We start from the raw sequence: 19,731 nt of genomic DNA on the forward strand, positions 1-19,731 counted from the left end.
GCAGCAGCGCCTGCTGGCCGGGGCAGCCCCAGATAAGAGTGTGCGGAAAGCGCGGCGGGTCTGAGACGCGACCAGGACGCGGGGAGGACGGACCAGCAGGACAGACCGACCGGGGGCCCGGCGGGCGGAGGGCAGCGCAGCGCAGCCACATCCCCCCTGGATCCGCCGTCAGCCGGGCCCGGGGCTTTCGACATGCCCCCCAGGTGGGCCTTCGAGCTGGGGACCGGGAGGGACAAGGGACCCGAGACAGCCCGGTACTCGCGTGCTGGCTGCCTCGGGCGCATCCTCTGGCGCGGGCGCCCCATCGCAGCTGGCGTTCAGGGCTCCGAATGTCTTCCCTAGAGGACTCAGGACCGCAGGGCCGCTGCTCCGCGCCGGGTTCACGGTGGGGTCAGCGGCCCGGGGCCGGTTCTGCCCGCACATGGGCTGGAGAGGAGAGGGGAAGAGAAGGGGAGCTGGCGGGCGGGGCAGGCAGGGGCGCTGCCCTGGCACAGCTCGGCGCCTGGCAGCGGGGCGGGTGGGGCGCGGGCTAGGAGCTGCCACTGCCGCGGGGAGGGAAGCCCAGCCGGGCTGCGGCCGCAGGTAACGGGCCGCGAGGCCCTGCGGGCCAGGCGGGGAATGGGGTCGGGCGGGCGAGCAGGCGGGCAGCGGAGCTCAGGACTCGGCTCGGGACCCGCGGCTGCTTGGCCGCCGGAATTGGGGACTTGAGAGGGAAAGCTGGGAGCGCAGGGACTGGGGCTGGCGCTCTCCTCCCGCCCTGTCTGAAGTTGGGAAACTTTTCCCTAAGTTTGGGGCGGCAGAGTTCCGGGGGAGAAGGGGGTCGAGGGGAGCTAGCTGGGGAGGGAGGCGCCAGGGCCGCGAATGTAGAGTCGAGGCCAGGGCTGGAGTCGGAACGCGGGTGGGGCGCAGGCCGGGGTCAGGGCCGCAGCCGGCTGAGCGCCGTGCCCGCCCGGGGCGCTGCCCCCTCCCTCCCCTGGGAGCTGCGTGGCTCCCCCCTCCCCCCCACCTGCTTCCTGCCTCAGCCTCCTGCCCTGATATAACGCCCTCCCCGCGCCGGGGCCCGGCCTTCGCGCTCTGCCCGCCACGGCAGCCGCTGTCTCCATCCTCGCGCCACTACCCTGGGCCCAACCAAGGGCCTGACAGCCCCAGGCCGGGGCGGCGCCTCGGTGGGCACCGCTCTCCTGTCCTTCGTATCACTTACCCCAGCTGGGGCAACTTCTCCCGAGGCGGGAGGCATTTCTTACTCGACTCCTTTTCTTCCCACTTGGGCAAAATTCTCGGTCCTGAATGACTTTTCCTGAAGCGGACATTTTATTTAAGTCGGGTAATTGTCTCCTTCGAAAGGGTCACTTCATCTGATCAATTTTCTCCTTGGAAGTCCCCAGCACCAGCCCTTGTGCCCAGCAGCGTCTGGGCCTGGCGCGCACAGGCCAGCTTGGCCTCCTCTCCATCCGCAGCCGTTCTCCTCCTGCTCCTTCCTCTACTTCGGGCCGGCGGGCCTAGACTCCCACTCCCGCAGGCCGCCGATCCTCCTCCGCCAGTGCCCAGGCCGCGGTGTTCCATGCCCCTGCTCAGCTGAGGGGAAGGGGAAGTGGAGGGAGAAGTGCCGGGCTGGGTACAGGCGACCAGGGCACTGCGTGGCTCTTACCCGGCTGGTGTGTGTCCCCGCAGGAGAGTGTGCTGGGCAGACGATGCTGGACACGATGGAGGCGCCCGGCCACTCGAGGCAGCTGCTGCTGCAGCTCAACAACCAGCGCACCAAAGGCTTCTTGTGCGACGTGATCATCGTGGTGCAGAACGCCCTCTTCCGCGCGCACAAGAACGTGCTGGCGGCCAGCAGCGCCTACCTCAAGTCCCTGGTGGTGCATGACAACCTGCTAAACCTGGACCATGACATGGTGAGCCCGGCCGTGTTCCGCCTGGTGCTTGACTTCATCTACACCGGCCGCCTGGCTGATGGGGCAGAGGCAGCGGCAGCCGCAGCGGTGGCCCCGGGGGCCGAGCCGAGCCTGGGCGCCGTGCTGGCCGCCGCCAGCTACCTGCAGATCCCTGACCTCGTGGCGCTGTGCAAGAAGCGCCTCAAGCGCCACGGCAAGTACTGCCACCTGCGGGGAGGCGGCAGTGGCGGCGGCGGCTATGCACCCTATGGGCGGCCGGGCCGGGGCCTGAGGGCCGCGACGCCCGTCATCCAGGCCTGCTACTCGTCTCCGGCCGGGCCTCCGCCGCCGCCCGCCGCCGAGCCGTCGTCGGGCCCCGAGGCTGCGGTCAATACACACTGCGCTGAGCTGTACGCCTCGGGCCCGGGCCCGGCCGCTGCCCTCTGCGTCCCGGAGCGCCGCTGCTCCCCACTCTGCGGCCTGGACCTGTCCAAGAAGAGCCCACCCGGTTCTTCGGCTCCCGAGCGGCCGCTGAGTGAGCGCGAGCTGCCCCCGCGCCCCGACAGCCCTCCCAGTGCGGGTCCCACCGCCTACAAGGACCCACCGCTTGGCCTGCCGCCGCTGCCCCCACTGCCCTTTCAGAAGCTGGAGGAGGCCGCACCGACTCCGGACCCGTTTCGTGGCAGCGGCGGCAGCCCGGGACCCGAGCCCCCCGGACGCCCCGACGGGTCCAGCCTTCTCTACCGCTGGATGAAACACGAACCGGGCCTGGGTAGCTACGGCGACGAACTGGGCCGAGATCGCGGGTCCCCAGGAGAGCGCTGCGAGGAGCGCGGCGGGGACCCGGCCACATCGCCCGGGGGGCCACCGCTCGGCCTGGTGCCGCCGCCGCGCTACCCGGGCAGCCTGGACGGACCCGGCACAGGCGGCGATGGCGACGACTACAAGAGCAGCAGCGAGGAGACTGGCAGTAGTGAGGATCCTAGCCCACCCGGAGGCCACCTTGAGGGCTACCCATGCCCGCACCTGGCTTATGGCGAGCCAGAGAGCTTTGGTGACAACCTGTACGTGTGTATCCCATGTGGCAAGGGCTTTCCCAGCTCTGAACAGCTGAACGCGCACGTGGAGGCTCACGTGGAAGAGGAGGAGGCGCTTTATGGCAGGGCCGAGGCGGCTGAGGTGGCTGCCGGGGCCGCCGGCCTCGGGCCCCCTTATGGCAGCGGTGGGGACAAGGTTGCTGGGGCTCCAGGCGGTCTGGGAGAGCTGCTGCGGCCGTACCGCTGCGCGTCCTGCGACAAGAGCTACAAGGACCCGGCCACACTGCGGCAGCACGAGAAGACGCACTGGCTGACCCGGCCCTATCCATGTACCATTTGCGGGAAGAAGTTTACGCAGCGCGGAACCATGACACGCCACATGCGCAGCCACCTGGGTCTCAAGCCCTTTGCGTGTGACGCGTGTGGCATGCGCTTCACCCGCCAGTACCGCCTCACCGAGCACATGCGCATCCACTCGGGCGAGAAACCCTACGAATGCCAGGTGTGCGGTGGCAAGTTCGCACAGCAACGCAACCTCATCAGCCACATGAAGATGCACGCCGTAGGTGGCGCAGCCGGTGCAGCCGGGGCGCTGGCAGGCCTAGGGGGACTTCCCGGCGTCCCAGGCCCCGATGGCAAGGGCAAGCTCGACTTCCCCGAGGGCGTCTTTGCTGTGGCCCGCCTCACGGCTGAACAGTTGAGCCTGAAGCAGCAGGACAAGGCGGCTGCGGCTGAACTGCTGGCGCAGACCACGCACTTCCTGCACGATCCCAAGGTGGCGCTCGAGAGCCTCTACCCGCTGGCCAAGTTCACTGCGGAGCTGGGCCTCAGCCCAGACAAAGCGGCCGAAGTGCTGAGCCAGGGCGCTCACCTGGCCGCTGGACCCGACGGCCGGACCATCGACCGTTTCTCTCCCACCTAGAGCGCCCCTCGCCGGCCCGGCCGACCACTGCCTCGCGGCCTGGCTCGTTCTCTTAAGGAAGCGGCGCAGGCAGCGCGCAGGCACCGCTCTCGGGACTAGTAGCAGCGGCAGCCGGCCGCAGTGGCGGCTCCACCTGGCCTCACTGCTTTGTGCCTTAGCCCGGGGGTGGGGGAAAACCCCGGGACGGGGGTGGGTTGGGGGAAGGGAGATTTATATTTTTGATATCAGCTTTGACCAAAGGAGACCCCCGGCCTCTCCCTGCCTTTCTGTGGTTCATTGGCTCCTTCCCCTGGCTCCGTGCTGCTCTTGGGGGAGGGGTGTCACTGTTCGGGCGCTCCTAGCCCTACCTCCGGCCCTTGCGACCACACCTACTCTCACTGTGAATCTCCCCGCTGGGGTCGGAGCATTGGGCAGAGTTGGGGAGAGGGAAGGGGACTGAGCCGGCCGGAGGGCCCCTGCCTCCCGCTTCTGCCCGCCCCGGGACTGATAATGTGAAGTTCCTCATTTTGCACAAGTGGCACTAGCCCCAGGGCCCACCCTTCCCTCTGTACCCACCAGGGTAGGGAGTTATGGAGCCAGGGCTGAGTAGCCTTGGCCTACCTGTCTCCCACTCCGAAGGTGTTCCCCTCCCTTCCCTGGGGCCCCGGAACATATTTATTGCATGCGCCCCGGATGGCCCCCATTCCCAGCCCCTTGGGCTGGGCTGGAACGTGGTCTCCTTAGCTCCCTCCTCTTCGTTTGTATATTTCATACCTGTACACAGGCTCTTCCAGAGCCGTTTCCATTTTCTATATTCGAACCAAACAGCAATAAAGCAGTAACCAAGGTCCCTAATCCTGCCACAGTGTCTTCTGCCCTTGCACAAGGACCTGGGTGGACTGCACCAAGGAGGTGGCAAGGCACACAGGCACACAGGTGTATAGGATTGGACCTGCCTCTCTTCCCCAATCCCAAAAACAGACTGGCAAGAGGTCAAGTATGTTTCATAACTAAAAATTTATTAAGCAAACAAAACCGGGACTTCAAATGGGACAGAAAAGAGGATCTCATGGGAGGCCAGGACCCTGTACCCAAAGAGCCGGTCTCTGAGTAATGAGTCCATAGGGACATCCCAAACCACAGGCCTGAACTGTCCTGCCCAGCCCCCTGTTGGCACCGTCCCGGGCCTGGGAAAGGCCCAGCATCCCCAGGAAAGTTCCCAGAGGGGCAGGTAGTAAGGCCAGATGTGGGCTGTGGGGAGATTCCTCACTGGTCCCATCAGGATTTATCCCTTTGCTCACCAGAGACCCTGCCTTATCTCTAAGTCTTAGCTCCTTTATTCCTGCCCTGGGTTGGAGGGAACTCATTCCTGATAGGAAGCCTCTGGAAGGAGGCTGTGAACATGGGTACCAGCTAAGGGGCAACAAAAACCTCAAAGGCTAAGGGGCCCCTGTGTCAGTTCTGGGAAGTAGAGGGAAAAGTCAGAAATGGTGAACAATCAAGGCTGAGTAATGCTTTCAGGCTGGGATGTATCAACCTTGGAAGCTTCTCAGAGCATAGGGGCCTGAGAAGGAAAGATGGGTGGGAAAGTTTTATTAGGTTCCTGCCACAGGTAGTGGAAGGAGGAAGATTCAGAGTGAGAACTCTCATGAGGAGGAACTGAAGTGAGGAAGTTGAGGGGACCTTGGAGGTCGAAAGAGACCAATTAGAAAAGGAAGGAGGATAAAAGGATGTTCTGGGGTGAAGGTGTGAGGGAGGGATGACAAGAGTCTGAGGAAATTTCCCAAAGAGGGAACAAGAGCAAAAGAAAGGTCAAGAAGGGTAGAATGAGCAGGTGAAGGCCACCCAGGAAGCATGGGCCTGTGACTAGAAGTCCTTTCCTTCTAGACCCATGATAGTTTAAAGGAAAAGCAAGGCGGGGCAAGTGTAAGGGATGCAGGTTGATATGGACAGGAAGAGGAACAGCAGGATGGGTGTATGTTTGGGGTGGGGGTGACAGACATAGGGACCTAGGGCTGCTGTTAGGGACAGAACCCAACTTGGGTCCATGGGGGATCCAGACCTCAGGAAGATGGAAATACACCCCTGGGCACTTTCTTCATAACACACCTAAAGCCTCTTGGACACAGGCCAGAGGTTCTGCAGATTACAAGGGGTCCGATTTCACCTGCATCTAATGGGAACTCTAGAAGCCCTGCCCCATCACCACCTGGAGAAAGTGGACAAGTCCCAGGGTGAGCAGCCTTCCCCCAGCCCTGAACAAGATGAGAGGAGAAAGGCTGAGAGCACGGGCGGCTGATCTGGCTTGCCCACCTGTTGTCACTGTAGTCAGCCACCTCCCTGCTAAATCTTGGCAGCCCAGGAGGGTCCCAGCAGCTGCCGCCCGACCCTTGGGAGGGGCTATGTGAGGAGCAGCTCCCCCACAGCACGGCCACGGCGTGGGTTGGAAGAGGATGGTTTATTGTCTGGGTGGATTGGTGGCTCAGGCACATGGGCATCTTCCGTGCTACAGTGGATGCCTAGTGGCCTCTCAGGAACGGTTCCATGGGGGTGGGCCCCTGTGTGGCCCCTTCAGCCCACCTGGGCCCACGTGAGGAAGGCTGGGATGTCCCGCACAGGCACATTCCTTGTCAGAGCCTTCACACGCAGGTTCCGGTCATCTGTCAGCAGCACCACCTCCCGCAATAGGCGGATTGGCTCCTCTGTTGGCACAGAAAGCAAAAGGGCTTCACTGACAGGAGGCAGGGGTGGCTGCCTCTTCTAACCCTGAAGGGGAATATGGGGCAACTCTCAGCTTTGGGTTGCACCTCTCCTGCTGTTTAGAAGGCCATGCTGGGCAGTGGCTATGCTTCTGCTTTGGGCCCCCACCCTCCTGCATAGAACTCTGTTCTGTCTTGTGCCTGAAAGCTGCCCTAACCTTCAGGCTTCCACAGACCTGTCTCCCAGGACTATGAACTCATAGGAGCAGAAGTCCCATGCTGTGCACTACTGACTGGCCCTGGACTCACTCCTTTCTTTTTACCTCCCAAAGACAGAATGCTTTATGCTTCCAGAGGTAGAAAACCAAAGATGAGAAAAAAGTGGATGCAGAGCTTCCAGGTACAGGGACAAGGACGGGCTTGAGGGTACTCTGAGGAGAGTTAGGCAAGGGTCCCTGGCAAAGCTGTGCCCACAAGGTCCTGTGGCTATGGCCGAATGATTTCCTGTACTAAACAGAAGTACAGCTGGGGGTGTGGTAGAGAACCTGTCTACCAAGTACAATGCCCTGAGTTCAAATGCTGGTGTTGCCCCCTCCCACCCAAAAAAAAGTAACCTACACATATATATAGATAATGGTACAGAAGAGTAAAAAGGAAAAGCAGTCAGGATTATCCTCCCACCTGTCTGGTACCCTAGGAGTAGCTCTGTGTATCTTTCAAATTTTTTTTTTTGGTGGTACTTCGTGCTACTAGGGTTTTAACTCAGGGCCTGTACCTTGAACCACTCCACCAGCCCTTTCTTGTGATGGGTTTTTTTAAAATAGGGTCTCAAGAACTATTTGCCCTGGATGGCTTTGAACCTCGATCCTCCTGATTTCTGCCTCCTGAGTAGCTAGGAAAATAGGCATGAGCCACCAGCACCTGACCTTCCAAACTTCTCTATGCACATTTACAAGCGCACACACACACACGCATGCAGTTTTTCCTACAACATTGAGATCATACTAGCCATACTTCCTTTACTGAAATTTTATAACCTTAAAACATCTAAGCTGGATGCTGGTGGCTCATGCCTGTAATTCTAGCTACTTGGGAGGGAGAGATCAGGAGGATCTCGGTTCAAAGTCAGCTTGGGCAAAATAGTTTGAGACACCTTATCCCAAAAAACCCAACACAAAACAGAGCTGTTGGAGTGGCTCAAGTGCTAGAGTTCCTGTCTAGCAAGCGTAAGGCCCTCAGTTCAAACCCCAGTACCGTAAAAAACAAAAAACCCCATCTTTCTACAGTAGCACAGATAACCTTCATTCTTTTTAGATGACGTTTTTAGCACAGTATCTCCACTATCTCTTCTCCTCTCTGACCTTTAATGGAGAAAACTTAAAGTGGGCCAAATAGTCATGCAACTAACATCCCCACCCTTGACATACCCACTTTGGTGGCAGGTCCACCCCTCAGTCCCAGGTTGGACATTTCCTAGCGGAGGTGCAGCAGACAGTGAGGCACAGGAAACATCCTGCGGTGTTCACGCACTGCGTGGGTTGGTGGGGAAAGGGGATTGCAAACATCCATGTCTGACCTGAGTAGTTTCAGGCTTGCCAGGTCCAGGCAGGGAGGCTGAGAACTGGCTTTCAGCCTGGGGAAGAGTTGCGGGGACAAAGAAGGGAGAGGCTTATGGGCTGATGGTGGTGAGAGAAAGGGAGAGGAGGAAGGAGAGTGTGACGGAGGCAAGTGCTGTGGTGGACAGAGGGTGAAGAAGGTAGTCAATGGGTAAGGGGTCTAAGACCCCTCCACTGACTGGGGCTGCCCTCACCCCCTAGGGAGGATGGGCTGGTGGTGTAGGGAGTGTGGTGCTATGTGGGGCACCTAGCTGCCTGTCTGGGTCTGTCTACAGCCCCACTATTCCTGCCTTGGGCCTCAGATGAGGAGAGTCCCAGGCCTTAGGTCAGCCAACCAAGGCCCAGCGTTGCTGGCAGGGGTCTGCAGGGGTTTCTGTGGATACTTTGAGACATTTTTTAACAATAAACATCCTCTGTTTTGACACTGGTAACTTCACTTTGTTAGAAACCAGAAACTGTCATCTTGTCAGGCCCCATCCGCCATAATCCACATGATTTTAAAATTCAACATCGTTTACACATAAACATTTGGTGACGGTTTCTCTGTGAATCTGACAAGTTAATCTGCTAAGAATTCACACTGACAAATGGGGTTTGATTACACCAGCCGTTGCTGATGTAATTCTGATAGGGGCGGTCCCCAGGATGGCAAGGGGTTCTTTTTGGCTGTTGGGGTATAGTGCAGGAGGGTGTGGGTGAGTGTGGATGTGGAAGGAGTAGTAAGGTCAAAGCCCAAATGTATTTGTGCTAGGAAATAAATAGTTCTGAGGCTGAGGAGCATGGGAGCTACACTTCCCCACAAAGTCCTTTGCAATCCTTTCCCTCAGGAGGTACCCTTCTAGAAAGCCAGCACAAACTCCTTTGTTTGGTTCAGCTAGGACTCTCTTTCATCACTTGAAAATTCCAGATCTGGCTCTAAGGGATGGTATTTGCAAACCATGTGGCAGGACCCCTCTGAGGAACAGCAGTTGTGGGCTTCTGACCAGCCCCTGGTACAGAGACTCAGCCAGGAGAGAGAACTACATTAACATGGGTGAGAGGGGAAGCAGGAGGGAAAACAACTTCTACAGAGGCCTGAAAGCCAGGGTTAGGGGCATGAACAGAGAAGACAGAGGGGCAACAAGGACATAAGTAAGATGACAACACATATGAAAATTAGAAATTCTGGCTAGAGTGTGGCTCAAGTGGTAAAGCATCTGCCTAGAGAGCATAAGGGCCCGGACTTCAAACTCCAATACAGCCAAAGTTAAAAAAAGAAAAAGAAAGTATGACACTGAGCTAGGAATTCCTTCCAAAAGAACTGTCAGAATCCTGGGAATCAGAAGCAGAAAACCCCTACATGTCACTGACCCTGTAAGGGCTGTGTAGGAATCTCAGGGATGAGGGTGAGGTGGTTGGGCACTTGGAAGACAGTCATAGGGTGGGCCTCTGCTCACCAAAAAATTCTTGAAAACTGGACTGTGAGTGCAGTCTTAAGCTTTCTTCTGCCTCCAACTCTAGCTGGTTCACAAAGTACTATAGCTCATAGCCATAGAGACTGGGAAGAAAGGTTCACACTCCTTATTGGGGAGGCACCTCTCTCCCAGGCCTGATACAGAATAAACATTCAGGGATGCACTGAGAGGGGTAAGAAGGTGAGCATGGCCAGGAAAAGAAATGTGCCCACTGGGGACTGTGCTTCTTGGGGCTACAGAAGGCTGGACTCAGGAGACCATGGCCAGAACAGGCTACACTGAATCATAAAGACATTCTTGCTGTCAAAGGGAAATCACTGAGGACCCAAGAAAGGAAATGGATGCAGACTGAGTGGGAAAGCTCACTGCTTAGAGCTGGGCTTCCTGAACTAAGCTCATTCCTAGTTGGCCCAGGATCCACCTGCCAGTCCCTGATTTCCTAGGCCAGAGTCAAATGGAGAAACCCTTCTCAGGGGCTGATGATGGGTAGGATGAGGTAGGGCAAGGGGATGGATGATCCTGGAGGACAGGGTAAATCGTACCTTTGCTGGTGGGCATGAAGTCCTTAGCTTTGTCTTTGCAGTAGTGTAGGCAGCAAGAAAGGATCAGGTCATCATTGTTACCCTGGAGGAAAACAGTGTGAGAAGCACCACTGGGCAGGAGGGGGCGCCATGCAGAGGAGGCACAGGCATACTTCCTGGAGGCTATGTCCTAGAGTCCCTTTCATGCATGCTCTGGCTCTGCTTGGATGAGTCTAACTGTGCTGAGTGATCCAGGGGACAAGGAACTCCCCCTTCATGGTCCTTGATGGTGGCTGCTCCCTCAGCTGCCCTGACCCACAAGTCTTCCTTTAGTCCCTCCTTCCTAGGAACTCTAATAGTGGGCTATGGGCTTTCCCTCCCAGCTCAGGGTCTCACCAGCTGGCCAGTGATGTCCTCACTGCGGAATGCAATGGATTCAAGTTCATTGCCACGGCTGGTCAAGGCCCGTAGGCAAGAGTCCCGACTCTCAAATCGCCGCTCGAGGAACTCAATGGACTTCCGGGCCTTTTCTTGCACCACACGGGCATAGCCCCCAGCTCGGTGGTCTGTCTCTTGCCCCTTGGCCAGTCCATCCAGCTCATTGATCACTGATAAGACAGAGCCCACATGGTGTCAGTCTCAGTAATCATGTATGCCTTCATCCTAGGCTTTGTCCACTTCCTTTCCCATTCAGTTCCTTCAAAGACCACAGAGGCCACCTTCCCCACAGGAGCCTTCCAATGAAATAAGGGGTAGGAGGGCCACTTGTGGGGGCAGGAAGGGTCCCAGACTTTCACAGTGCCCTATTCTCTTTTTTGCCTCTTTTCCTGGGCTCTGCCCTCCTCTTGGGAGAAACTTACAGGAATTTTCTACAGCTGTTATGTTCAGAGGAACAAACCTGGCTATTAGAGAGCTATTGCATTCTTTAGTTACAGGATCAAATTAAAAGGGTCCCTCAGGAGAGGCAAGGGTATACAGCAGCTAAAGGGAAAGTGAGGTACTCGCATTCAACTATGGGAGAGCTTCCCAACCCAGCAGTCCAAAAGGGGCAAGGTTTTATGTGCCCCCTCTGGCAGAGTACAGAGAAGCCAGCACAGATGAAGGACAGTTATATCCTCACTTGCAAGTGCCCTGGTGTTTCTCAAAACCGTAACTGTGCCACATTACCTCCTTGAAACTACACGTGCACGTGTGTATGTGTGTGTGTGTGTGTGTATATGCCTGTCTGTCTAAGTGTCTGGGACATGGCTTCATTTTCTGGTGAAGATTCTTTCCAAAATTCCAGCCAAAAGCCTGAGGTCAAGTGGGAAATATGCACTCCTTGGGGGCTCCAGAGAGTTTGGGGTCTGAGGCCTCTCTTTAGTACAATGAATCATGGCTTGGGGAGTCAGCATGAGCATGCTGTTCCATAGTGAGCCTGGCACTCATTGTCTGGGTATTCAGAAACACTCTTTGGAAAAGAGCCATGTGGGAAAACACACACACACACACACACACACACACACACACACACACACACACACACACAAAATAACCATGCTTTTTGTAATCCGAGTTGCAGTGTCCATATGATGCATGGCTGAGGCTGGGGAGTAATGGTGGATGGGTGTATGGTACAGCAAACAGAACATCAAACAGGAAAAACTGGTATTCTATCCCAAAATCTGCTTTCCTGCTTCCAAACTAAACAGGCTTCAAAGGGGAAGCTTGTTTGTGCTTCTGCACCAGGCGGGACTTCTCAATGCTGGGGTCAGGCCTAAGGAGCACAGAGCAGGTTAAAAGAGCACAACAAACAAGACGTTGGCTTAACCCTTTGCTGCTCTGGGCATAGGGGTAAGAGTCCACTAAGGAACACATGAGTAAATAGGAGCTTGTCTCACAGCTGTGAGACTGGCCTGTGTAGCTACAAAACAGCTGTCAGTTCCCAAAATCCTTGTGGGTCATGGACTGTGTTCTTGCAAGTGTCCTCTGATTTTCTTGTGTTTGTCCTTTCTGTACCAAACCTGGGTTTCTATACTGAACTGTAAGCTCCTTAGGGCCAAGGGCCATACTCTGTCTTTTACTGGATCTCTCAGGAACAAGGAGATTACATAATCAGGGCTGGTGACAGGAACTTTAGCTAGTCTAGGAAGTGTCTGAGGTACTTTCTGAGCCTTAAGGAGCCTCTGAGATGTCAGCTCTCTTTCTCTTTTTTTTTTTGTGGCACTGGGGCTCACACTTGCTAGGTAGGTGCTCTTACTACTTGAGCCACTCCACCAGTCCTTTTTTGTGATGGGATTTTTCGAGATAGGTTCTTGCGAACTATTAGCCTGGGACTGACTTTGAACCAAGATCCTACTGATCTCTACCTCCTGAGTAGCTAGGATTATAGGCATAAGCCACCAGTGCCTAACTAAACTATATGGGTTCTTTTGATGGTACTGGGGTTTGAACTCAGGGCCTCATGCCTGCTAGGCACTCCACCAGCAACAAGCTTTGTTATACCACTTCCCAACCACCTAGCAAAAAAGTGTCCAAGCCACTTTCCCCTGAAATCCTCCCGGGAGGAAAGTACAGCTATATCCTGAAAGGCAACCCACCAGGACCCAGTGAGGCAAGAGGGAAGCCCAGGACAATGTGATAGCCTTGCTGCTCTGCCTTATGATAGAAGTTGCTCTTCTTTTGAAGTGCAGAAAACCTTTCCTTAGGTCTCAGGGCCTGGGTTTAAGAGGTTCTGGCCAGGCCACATGGGGAGGGGGAAGGAAGACAGGGAGGGTGGAGGAGGGAGGAGGGTTGCTTCAGTGCCAACATTCTCAGGTGGTGCTAACGTGTTTCCCACAACCCCCCAGGGTTCTACAGGCTCTGCAGGGGCGGATGTTTCCTGCCCTTTGTTTCCACCCCCATCTGGCACTAAGACACTTGGGACTTAGAGGGAAGGCCCAATGGAACATCTTGGCATGAATGTCAGAGGTAGCCTGGCAGGCAGACTGCCAGTCTGGTGGCTTTTCCAAAGGAGAGGGCTCCCAAACTTGTTTCAAATGGCTGTTAAAGAGGGGGACATTAAAAAGGTTTGGCTTCACAATCATCTCCCAGACCCTCTGCCTCTACAATACAGCGATCAGCTATATTAGCTATATCAGCTATATTCAACAGTAGCCCAAAGTCCAAAGACTCCCCTGAGGCTGACCTACCACAGAGCTCTAAAACTAAGGGTGCCCAGATGGTCCCCTGGAGGCAATCTAGCTGGTAAAAGCAGGTTTGATGGACCCTGAGATGCTGACCGTGCACCAGCATCAATGACCAAACAGTGGTAAGCGCCCAAGTGGTAGGAATCAACAGGCATGAGCCAAGGGCTTGCTTTGGAGAGTTCCTGTCAGCCTGGCCTTGGGGTGACACTGGCCAGAAGAATGCTACCTCGAATGAGCAGAATGATCACGAAAAGCTACAAGACAATCAGACCAAAGGCATCTAACCACTTCAAAATCCTCCCAGCCTCCCTGCCAGACCACCCAGCAGCACTGCCGTTATCTGCCAGGGCTGAGTGTTTACCAATAACGGGAACCAGCTTTGCTGTTTTACTGCAAGCTTTATAAGGATAAAAACAAGGGCTGGGCTCATCCAGGCGCTGGTTGCTGGGACACAGGAGTCCATTTGTTCAAGCAGTTTAAGCCATGGATCAGCCATAATAATTTGAACTGCTTTGATTATTAAACAATTTTCTTTGCCCCACGCATTCCCTTCTTCCCTGCAAATCCTGTCTTACACACACACAGCAGGGCTCTGCCTGCCCAGCCCTGGGTGTGGGGCATGTGTGGAGGGGGCTGCTGCATATGTGCAGGGCGTTCTGCCCTCCTGCCCAGCTCACCGATGAGGGGCACCACCAGGATGTACTTCCTGCTCTCCAACAGCCGTGCCAGACTGGCCAGGTGGTCAATGAAGCCGTTGGTGTCTGGTACAAGGAACAAGGGTCTGATCTCCAGCTCCATCTGCCTCATCTGACTCTGGTCTTCCAAGACAGCCTGCAGGGACACAGAATGTGAGGGAGCCAGAGTGTGAGCAAGCAAGCAGGTGGGTGAGCCAAGGTGCTGACTTAACAGTGTGTCAGCATCCTGTCCCCACATACCTCTTCCCTACCAGAGGTACAGCAAACCCATCAGGCCTGAGGGACGGGTCCACAGACTGAGCAAAGTAGTGCAATCAAAATCAACACAAAGCCGAATGCTGGTGGCTCACGCCTGTAATCCTAGCTACTCAGGAGGCAGAAGTCAGGAGGATCACGGTTTGAAGCCAGCCCTGGCAAATAGTTCATGAGACCCTATCGTAAAAAAATCCTTCACAAAAAAGGGCCAGTGGAGTGGCTCAAGGTGCAGGCCCTGACTTCAAGCCCCAGTACCACCAAAAAAAAAAACAAAAAACACAAACCAAGTTTGGTCCAGGGGGAGTCACTAAACCCTGCCTGTGACTGAGGCAGGGTATTTTAATACCCTGATGGTATTAAAAATAACAGGTTTCTGAAAGTAGGACTATGGGCTGAAAAATTAAGAAGGGAGTTAGTTCCTTGGATTGGAAAGGGTTTTCACATATATGATCCAGGCAGAATATGCAAGGGCACTTCTCATTTAGGCACTTGGGAATATCCAGAACACAATCTGTTATCTCAATTTACTTTCCTGTGTTCTGAAACCAAATAACCAAAAAAAAAAACAAACCCAAAAAACCCCTAATGAAGCTAATGAAGTTAAAACTCAAAGGCTATATAAAAAAATAACCAGTCTCCTGAAGCAGCAGGAGTTCATGCAGTGAAGTAAACCCTAACTCACGTGTGTGCAAAGAGCAACCCAGACTGATTACAACTACTGCCACCTTCCCCTCACTTGGTGAGGTTATCTCCTAAAAGTTTTCTGTCCTACTTTTGTCCCTTTGCCACAGCCCTGTATGAATCATTGACTTCATATTTTCTTTTAGATTGACTTTAAGTCACTTTTTTTTTTTTTGTGGTAGTACTGGTTTGAACTCAGGACCTATTGCTTGCTAGGTAGGTGCCCTTACTACTTGAGCCACTCTACCCACTCTTTTCTGTGATGAGTTTTTTGGAGTCAGGTTCTCAAACTATTTGTCTGTGGTGGCTTTGAACCTCGATCTTCCTGATCTCCGCCTCCTGAGTATCTAGGAATACATGTGTGAGCCACTGCCACCTGGCTCAAGTCACTTTGCTAGACATTTTTTTTTTTTGGCAATACTGGGGCTTGAACTCAGGGCTTCATACTTTCTAGATAGGTACTCTACCACTTGAGCCATTCCACCAGCCCACTTTAGGTTCCTTTTCAGCACTGCTATCTGGAGTATCAATAATTTGATAACCTTGTTAGTCATATGTTTCCTACTGTACATTAAATTGCCATTAATAAAAAGTCAAAGTGTCCGCCTGCACTATTCAGCAGCCACCTCATGTGGCACCAATGATGTGTGTAGCTCCCTCATCCCTCAGAAGCCTGTAGCCCAGGGCTTGTCTGTCCTGAGGGCTTTCACATTTCAGGGAAGTTCTAAGTACTTCTGCAAAAGCCTGACATGTCTGACATGTGTGGCAGTGGCCCATAGAGATAGGCTCTGGATATGTCTGTCACTACAGAATATGGTCATTACTGTGCTGCTTCTTCTTTTGGAGACCACAGCCAAGAAGTGAACTGATCTGTTGGCACCTGCCCAGCCAGTGTGTTCCCTGTGTAGGGAGGTGGTGACACCAAGAACCTTACAGGTCCCAGCCCCCTCATGCCCTCTCCTGGCCTTCTGACATACGGAAACTACAGGGACACAGACCCAGGCACAAGGTAGCAGGTAGAGGGACCATATGTGTTTGCCAACTGAGAGGGGGCCCAGGGTGCTATGCCTGGCCACCAACAGTCAGTGAGGAGGCTGCTCAGGCTTCACTAACAGTGACAGTAAAATTGAAAGGGCATGCCTTTAAATGATGGGGGTGGCTTATCCATGACCTACCAGGGACCTCTCCCTATGAGTAAGTCATTGCTGCCACTGCCACCACAGCTGGTGAAGGCACAGGCCACAGTACGCTGGCAGCATGAGAAATGTGGCCAAGAGGCCCAGTCTGTTGAAGTCTGCCTACTGATCTTACCTCACAAGGGAAAATACCACTGCTGCCAGTCACCTTCCCAGGGAACTTGGGTCACTACCCCTTCCCTCAAGCTGCCAATGAGAGGGTGAACATTACACCAATTTTGGCTTGAGCATTTTGTAAGAACATGTTCAATGAACAATTCACTGTCTTGCCTCTTCCTGCAGAGGAGCATCAGCGTTCCTATTCTTCCTTTTCAACAGGCTTTTCTTTTTCACCTAGCTTTTCTCTAGGCCCCACATCTCTGTCTTTTTGGGTGAAGGGACATAACAAGCACTGCCATATGCCTAGGGAGGATGGGGGACACTGACACCTTTAGTGGTGGGGGCCCAGGTCCTCACTGAGCACTGTATCTCTGCCACTCTTCTCACGGTTTCCTGCTTTGAGAAATGATACTCCCATCCTGGTTTGACTCTATCCAGGAAGTCTGGTTGCCATTTTTCACCCCGTGTGAAGAATTAGCTCTGGAGACCTTGTATCATCTTACCTTTATGCTGTTGGTAGGCAGGAGGGTCTTTAAGCCAAGTGGCTAAGGGAGGTTAGGAGCAAAGTGAGCTAACCTTGGTGTTGTGATGACAGGATAGAAGCAACACCTAGAAGTGAGGTTAAAAGAAGCTTCCCTAGGTTCCTAGAGCTCTGCCTCATGGCCAAAAGGGTGAACTGGCCACAGCTTCTTAGGGAGGTGGCAGCTGGTTCTTTAGGGGTGGGGTAGGGTCAAGCAGTGTGCGGGTGGTCGAAGTTGGGCTGCCCTCATCCGGTCCCAGGGACGTCTGCAGACAACTTCCCTTAACCTGGCTCTGCCCAGTGAGTCACCACACAACTGCTTCCTGTTCCCCACATGCCCTCACAGAGTCTCAAGAGATTAGACAAGGCTGCTGCCTCTTCTCCTGGGGTGCCAGTAGGCCTTGGGGGTGTAAAAATACTTGAATCACAAAGACTGGCTTAGTCCCCTTAAAAAGAATGGTAGACCAAGAAGGGCTTACGAGTCCCCAGGAACTCTTCTATGGGTGTCTGTGTTTCCGGCTCTTTCTGAGTGGCTGCTATGTGTGTGTTTAGAATTTGCCCTCCCAACTTTTCCAGATTTTACCCGTCAGATTCCTGGCAGCTGTGCACGGCGCCTGTGCCGGCCGTCACGTCCCATTCTGATCTCTGGGTCGCACGGTAAGAGAAGGACACAGGATGCGCAGGGAGTGAAAAAGTGATGTCGGTGGGGAGAGTGCCAAATCCCCACTCACAGCCATGGGACGCTTGGGGAGAGGGGAAGCATGCTGCTGTGGGGTTCAGAGGCCGGTAGTAAGATTTATTTTTGTTTGTATGAGTAAAAAGCTGCAGAAGCCTCTGGAGGGGTGGGGGGGCGGCACAACTGGAATGCTGAGATTCAGACAGACTGGCCCTGGCCTGGAGTCAAGTGTGCTGACCCGGAAGGAGAGCTCCATAGGAACTCTTCTGACTGCAGCTAAGCCTGGGCCACACTGGTCCTTAGTGCACTGGGAATCCGAGGAAAGTGTACTCATTTCAAATCAGACTGGTGGTAATAAGGAGCACAGTGGCATAAAGTATGGGAGTGAAAAAGAATTTAATTCAGTTTCTGGAAGATGTTAAGTAACCACCTTTCTCTGAGGTATGGGAACTTACTAGAGCAAGCTAGCAGAGAACTGGAAAGAGAGATAATACCTAAAGAGGAAGCTAATGGGCTCGGGTCCCAAGGAAGAGCTCTTTTACAGGTTAAGTTCCTTCTATACAGTAAAAATGATTTTATAATGCTGACCCCCTGAAAACTGAGATGCTGAGAGTTACAAATAAAAGAAATGCAATTAGCTGACAAAGAAGTAGAACTTGGAGAACCTATCACAAAGTAGGGCCAGATCAGGAAAAGGCTTTCTTAGGTCTTCCTTCAGCTTAAAGACTCCACACAGAGTGTAACTATTTTCTTCCCTCCAAAACGTGATGAAATCATGCAGCCCTGGGCTCCTCTGGACAGAGCAATGTCTTCACCAGAAATTAGAGGTTTTGTAACACAGCAAATTTCTACATTCACCTTGTATGTGAAAGTATCTAACTAAGTGCCTGACATGTATATAAGTAATTCAACAAATGTCAGTTTCCCTCCTTCCAGTCAACTCCCTCTTTTACTTTCTATGTATCCAAGAGGGTAACTATCTGAGGAAACCACTAGGGAGCAGAGGTGGAGTTGGAAAGGGGTGGGATAGAGGACTGCTGATTTCTTTCTTTTTTTGGGGCAGTAAAGAGGCTTGAACTCAAGGGCCTACACCTTGAGACACTACACCAGCCCTTTTTTTTTTGCAATGGGTGTTTTTGAGATAAGAGTCTCATGAACTATTTGCCCAGGTTGGCTTTGAACCTTGATCCTCCTGATCTCTGCCTCCTGAGTTGCTAGGATTACAGGCCGTAAGCCACTGGTGTCAGGCAGGACTGCTGACTTCTACTGTATGACTCACAGTAGCCAGGTGCAGTGGCATGTACCTATAATCCTAAGTATTGAGGAGACTGAGGCATGAGGATTACTTGAACCCAGAAGTTACTGCACTGACTATACAAAGCAGAGTTTCCACTGGGAACAGCAGGGTTAGTGTCTTCATCTGGGGTGTACTGCTAATGGGAAAACTGCTGCTTAGAATTCCCTTTCTTGATGTCCAAAAGTGCCACAGAGCTTAGCATACATCATAACCACCAGGCTCTGGTGACTCACGGCTGTAATCCTAGCTACCAAGGAGGAAGAGATCAGGAGGCTCGTGGTTCAAAGCCAGCACAGGCAAATATGTGAGACCCTATCTCAAAAAAAAAAAACAATCACAAAAAAGAGGTGGCAGAGTGGCTCAAGGTGTAGGCCCTGAGTTCAAGTCCCAGTACTGCAAAAAGAAATCATGACAACCTTTTTGCTATTTCTTTTTTGGCAGTACTGGGGCTTGAACTCAGGGCCTCATGCTTGCTATGGAGGGGCTCTACTACTTGAGCCACTCCACCAGTCCTTCTGCCTTTTTTTTGGTGGTATTGGAGGGGGGTTGAACTCAGGATCTTGCACGTGCTCTACCACTTCAGTACTCTGCCAGACCTTAGTTCTTAGTTTTATGAAAATTGATCTTATTTTCAAACCAGACCACAAAGGCATTCAAGGAGTCTGCTTTTCTTTTGGTTTCAATAACTAGCATAGAGGGTTTTTTATTTTTTATTTTTTTGAGACAGGGTCTCCATGTTGCTCAGGATGGTCTTGAACTCCTGAACTCAAATGATCCTCCCACCTCAGCTTCCCATGTAGCTGGGGCTATAGGCATGTACAAACATGACTGGCTTAGTATAGAGCTTAATGTATTGTAGAGCTCAAAGAACTCAATCACAGAGTCTTGGAATAATCTGCTTGAATTTTAATGAGTAACTTTTAATTCTGAAAAAGCCAGACTTGTGCCCTTTCCTGTGGAGAGGAAACAGATCTAAGCGTGACACTTCTGAGTTTTGCTCCAATCAGCAGCCTAAGGGTGTTTCAGTCAAAGGCTTGACC

The 19,731-nt window shown here is 53.6% G+C and overlaps 2 protein-coding genes across 9 annotated transcripts in view; one reads left to right on the forward strand and one right to left on the reverse strand.

Moving 5' to 3' along the window:
* Positions 1–51: 51 nt before the first annotated feature.
* Hic1 (HIC ZBTB transcriptional repressor 1) lies at positions 52–4,670 on the forward strand. Its single transcript, XM_020169122.2, has 2 exons — positions 52–203; positions 1,672–4,670. The coding sequence occupies exon 2, from the start codon at positions 1,692–1,694 to the stop codon at positions 3,834–3,836; it is 2,145 nt and encodes a 714-aa protein (XP_020024711.2). The 5' UTR covers positions 52–203; positions 1,672–1,691; the 3' UTR covers positions 3,837–4,670.
* Positions 4,671–4,813: 143 nt separating this feature from the next.
* Smg6 (SMG6 nonsense mediated mRNA decay factor) overlaps positions 4,814–19,731 on the reverse strand; it is a 266,332-nt gene continuing 251,414 nt past the window's right edge. For all 8 annotated transcript variants that reach the window (XM_074046589.1, XM_074046588.1, XM_074046591.1 and 5 more), the window contains 4 exons: positions 13,950–14,103; positions 10,502–10,713; positions 10,127–10,208; positions 4,814–6,517 (listed from right to left, as the gene is read on the reverse strand). In XM_074046589.1, coding sequence (XP_073902690.1) covers positions 6,387–6,517; positions 10,127–10,208; positions 10,502–10,713; positions 13,950–14,103 — 579 coding nt within the window. In that variant the 3' untranslated portion in view covers positions 4,814–6,386. The remainder of the gene's footprint in view (positions 6,518–10,126; positions 10,209–10,501; positions 10,714–13,949; positions 14,104–19,731) is intronic.

This window comes from Castor canadensis, chromosome 11, assembly GCF_047511655.1.
Source record: "Castor canadensis chromosome 11, mCasCan1.hap1v2, whole genome shotgun sequence".
Classification (NCBI taxonomy): domain Eukaryota; kingdom Metazoa; phylum Chordata; class Mammalia; order Rodentia; family Castoridae; genus Castor; species Castor canadensis.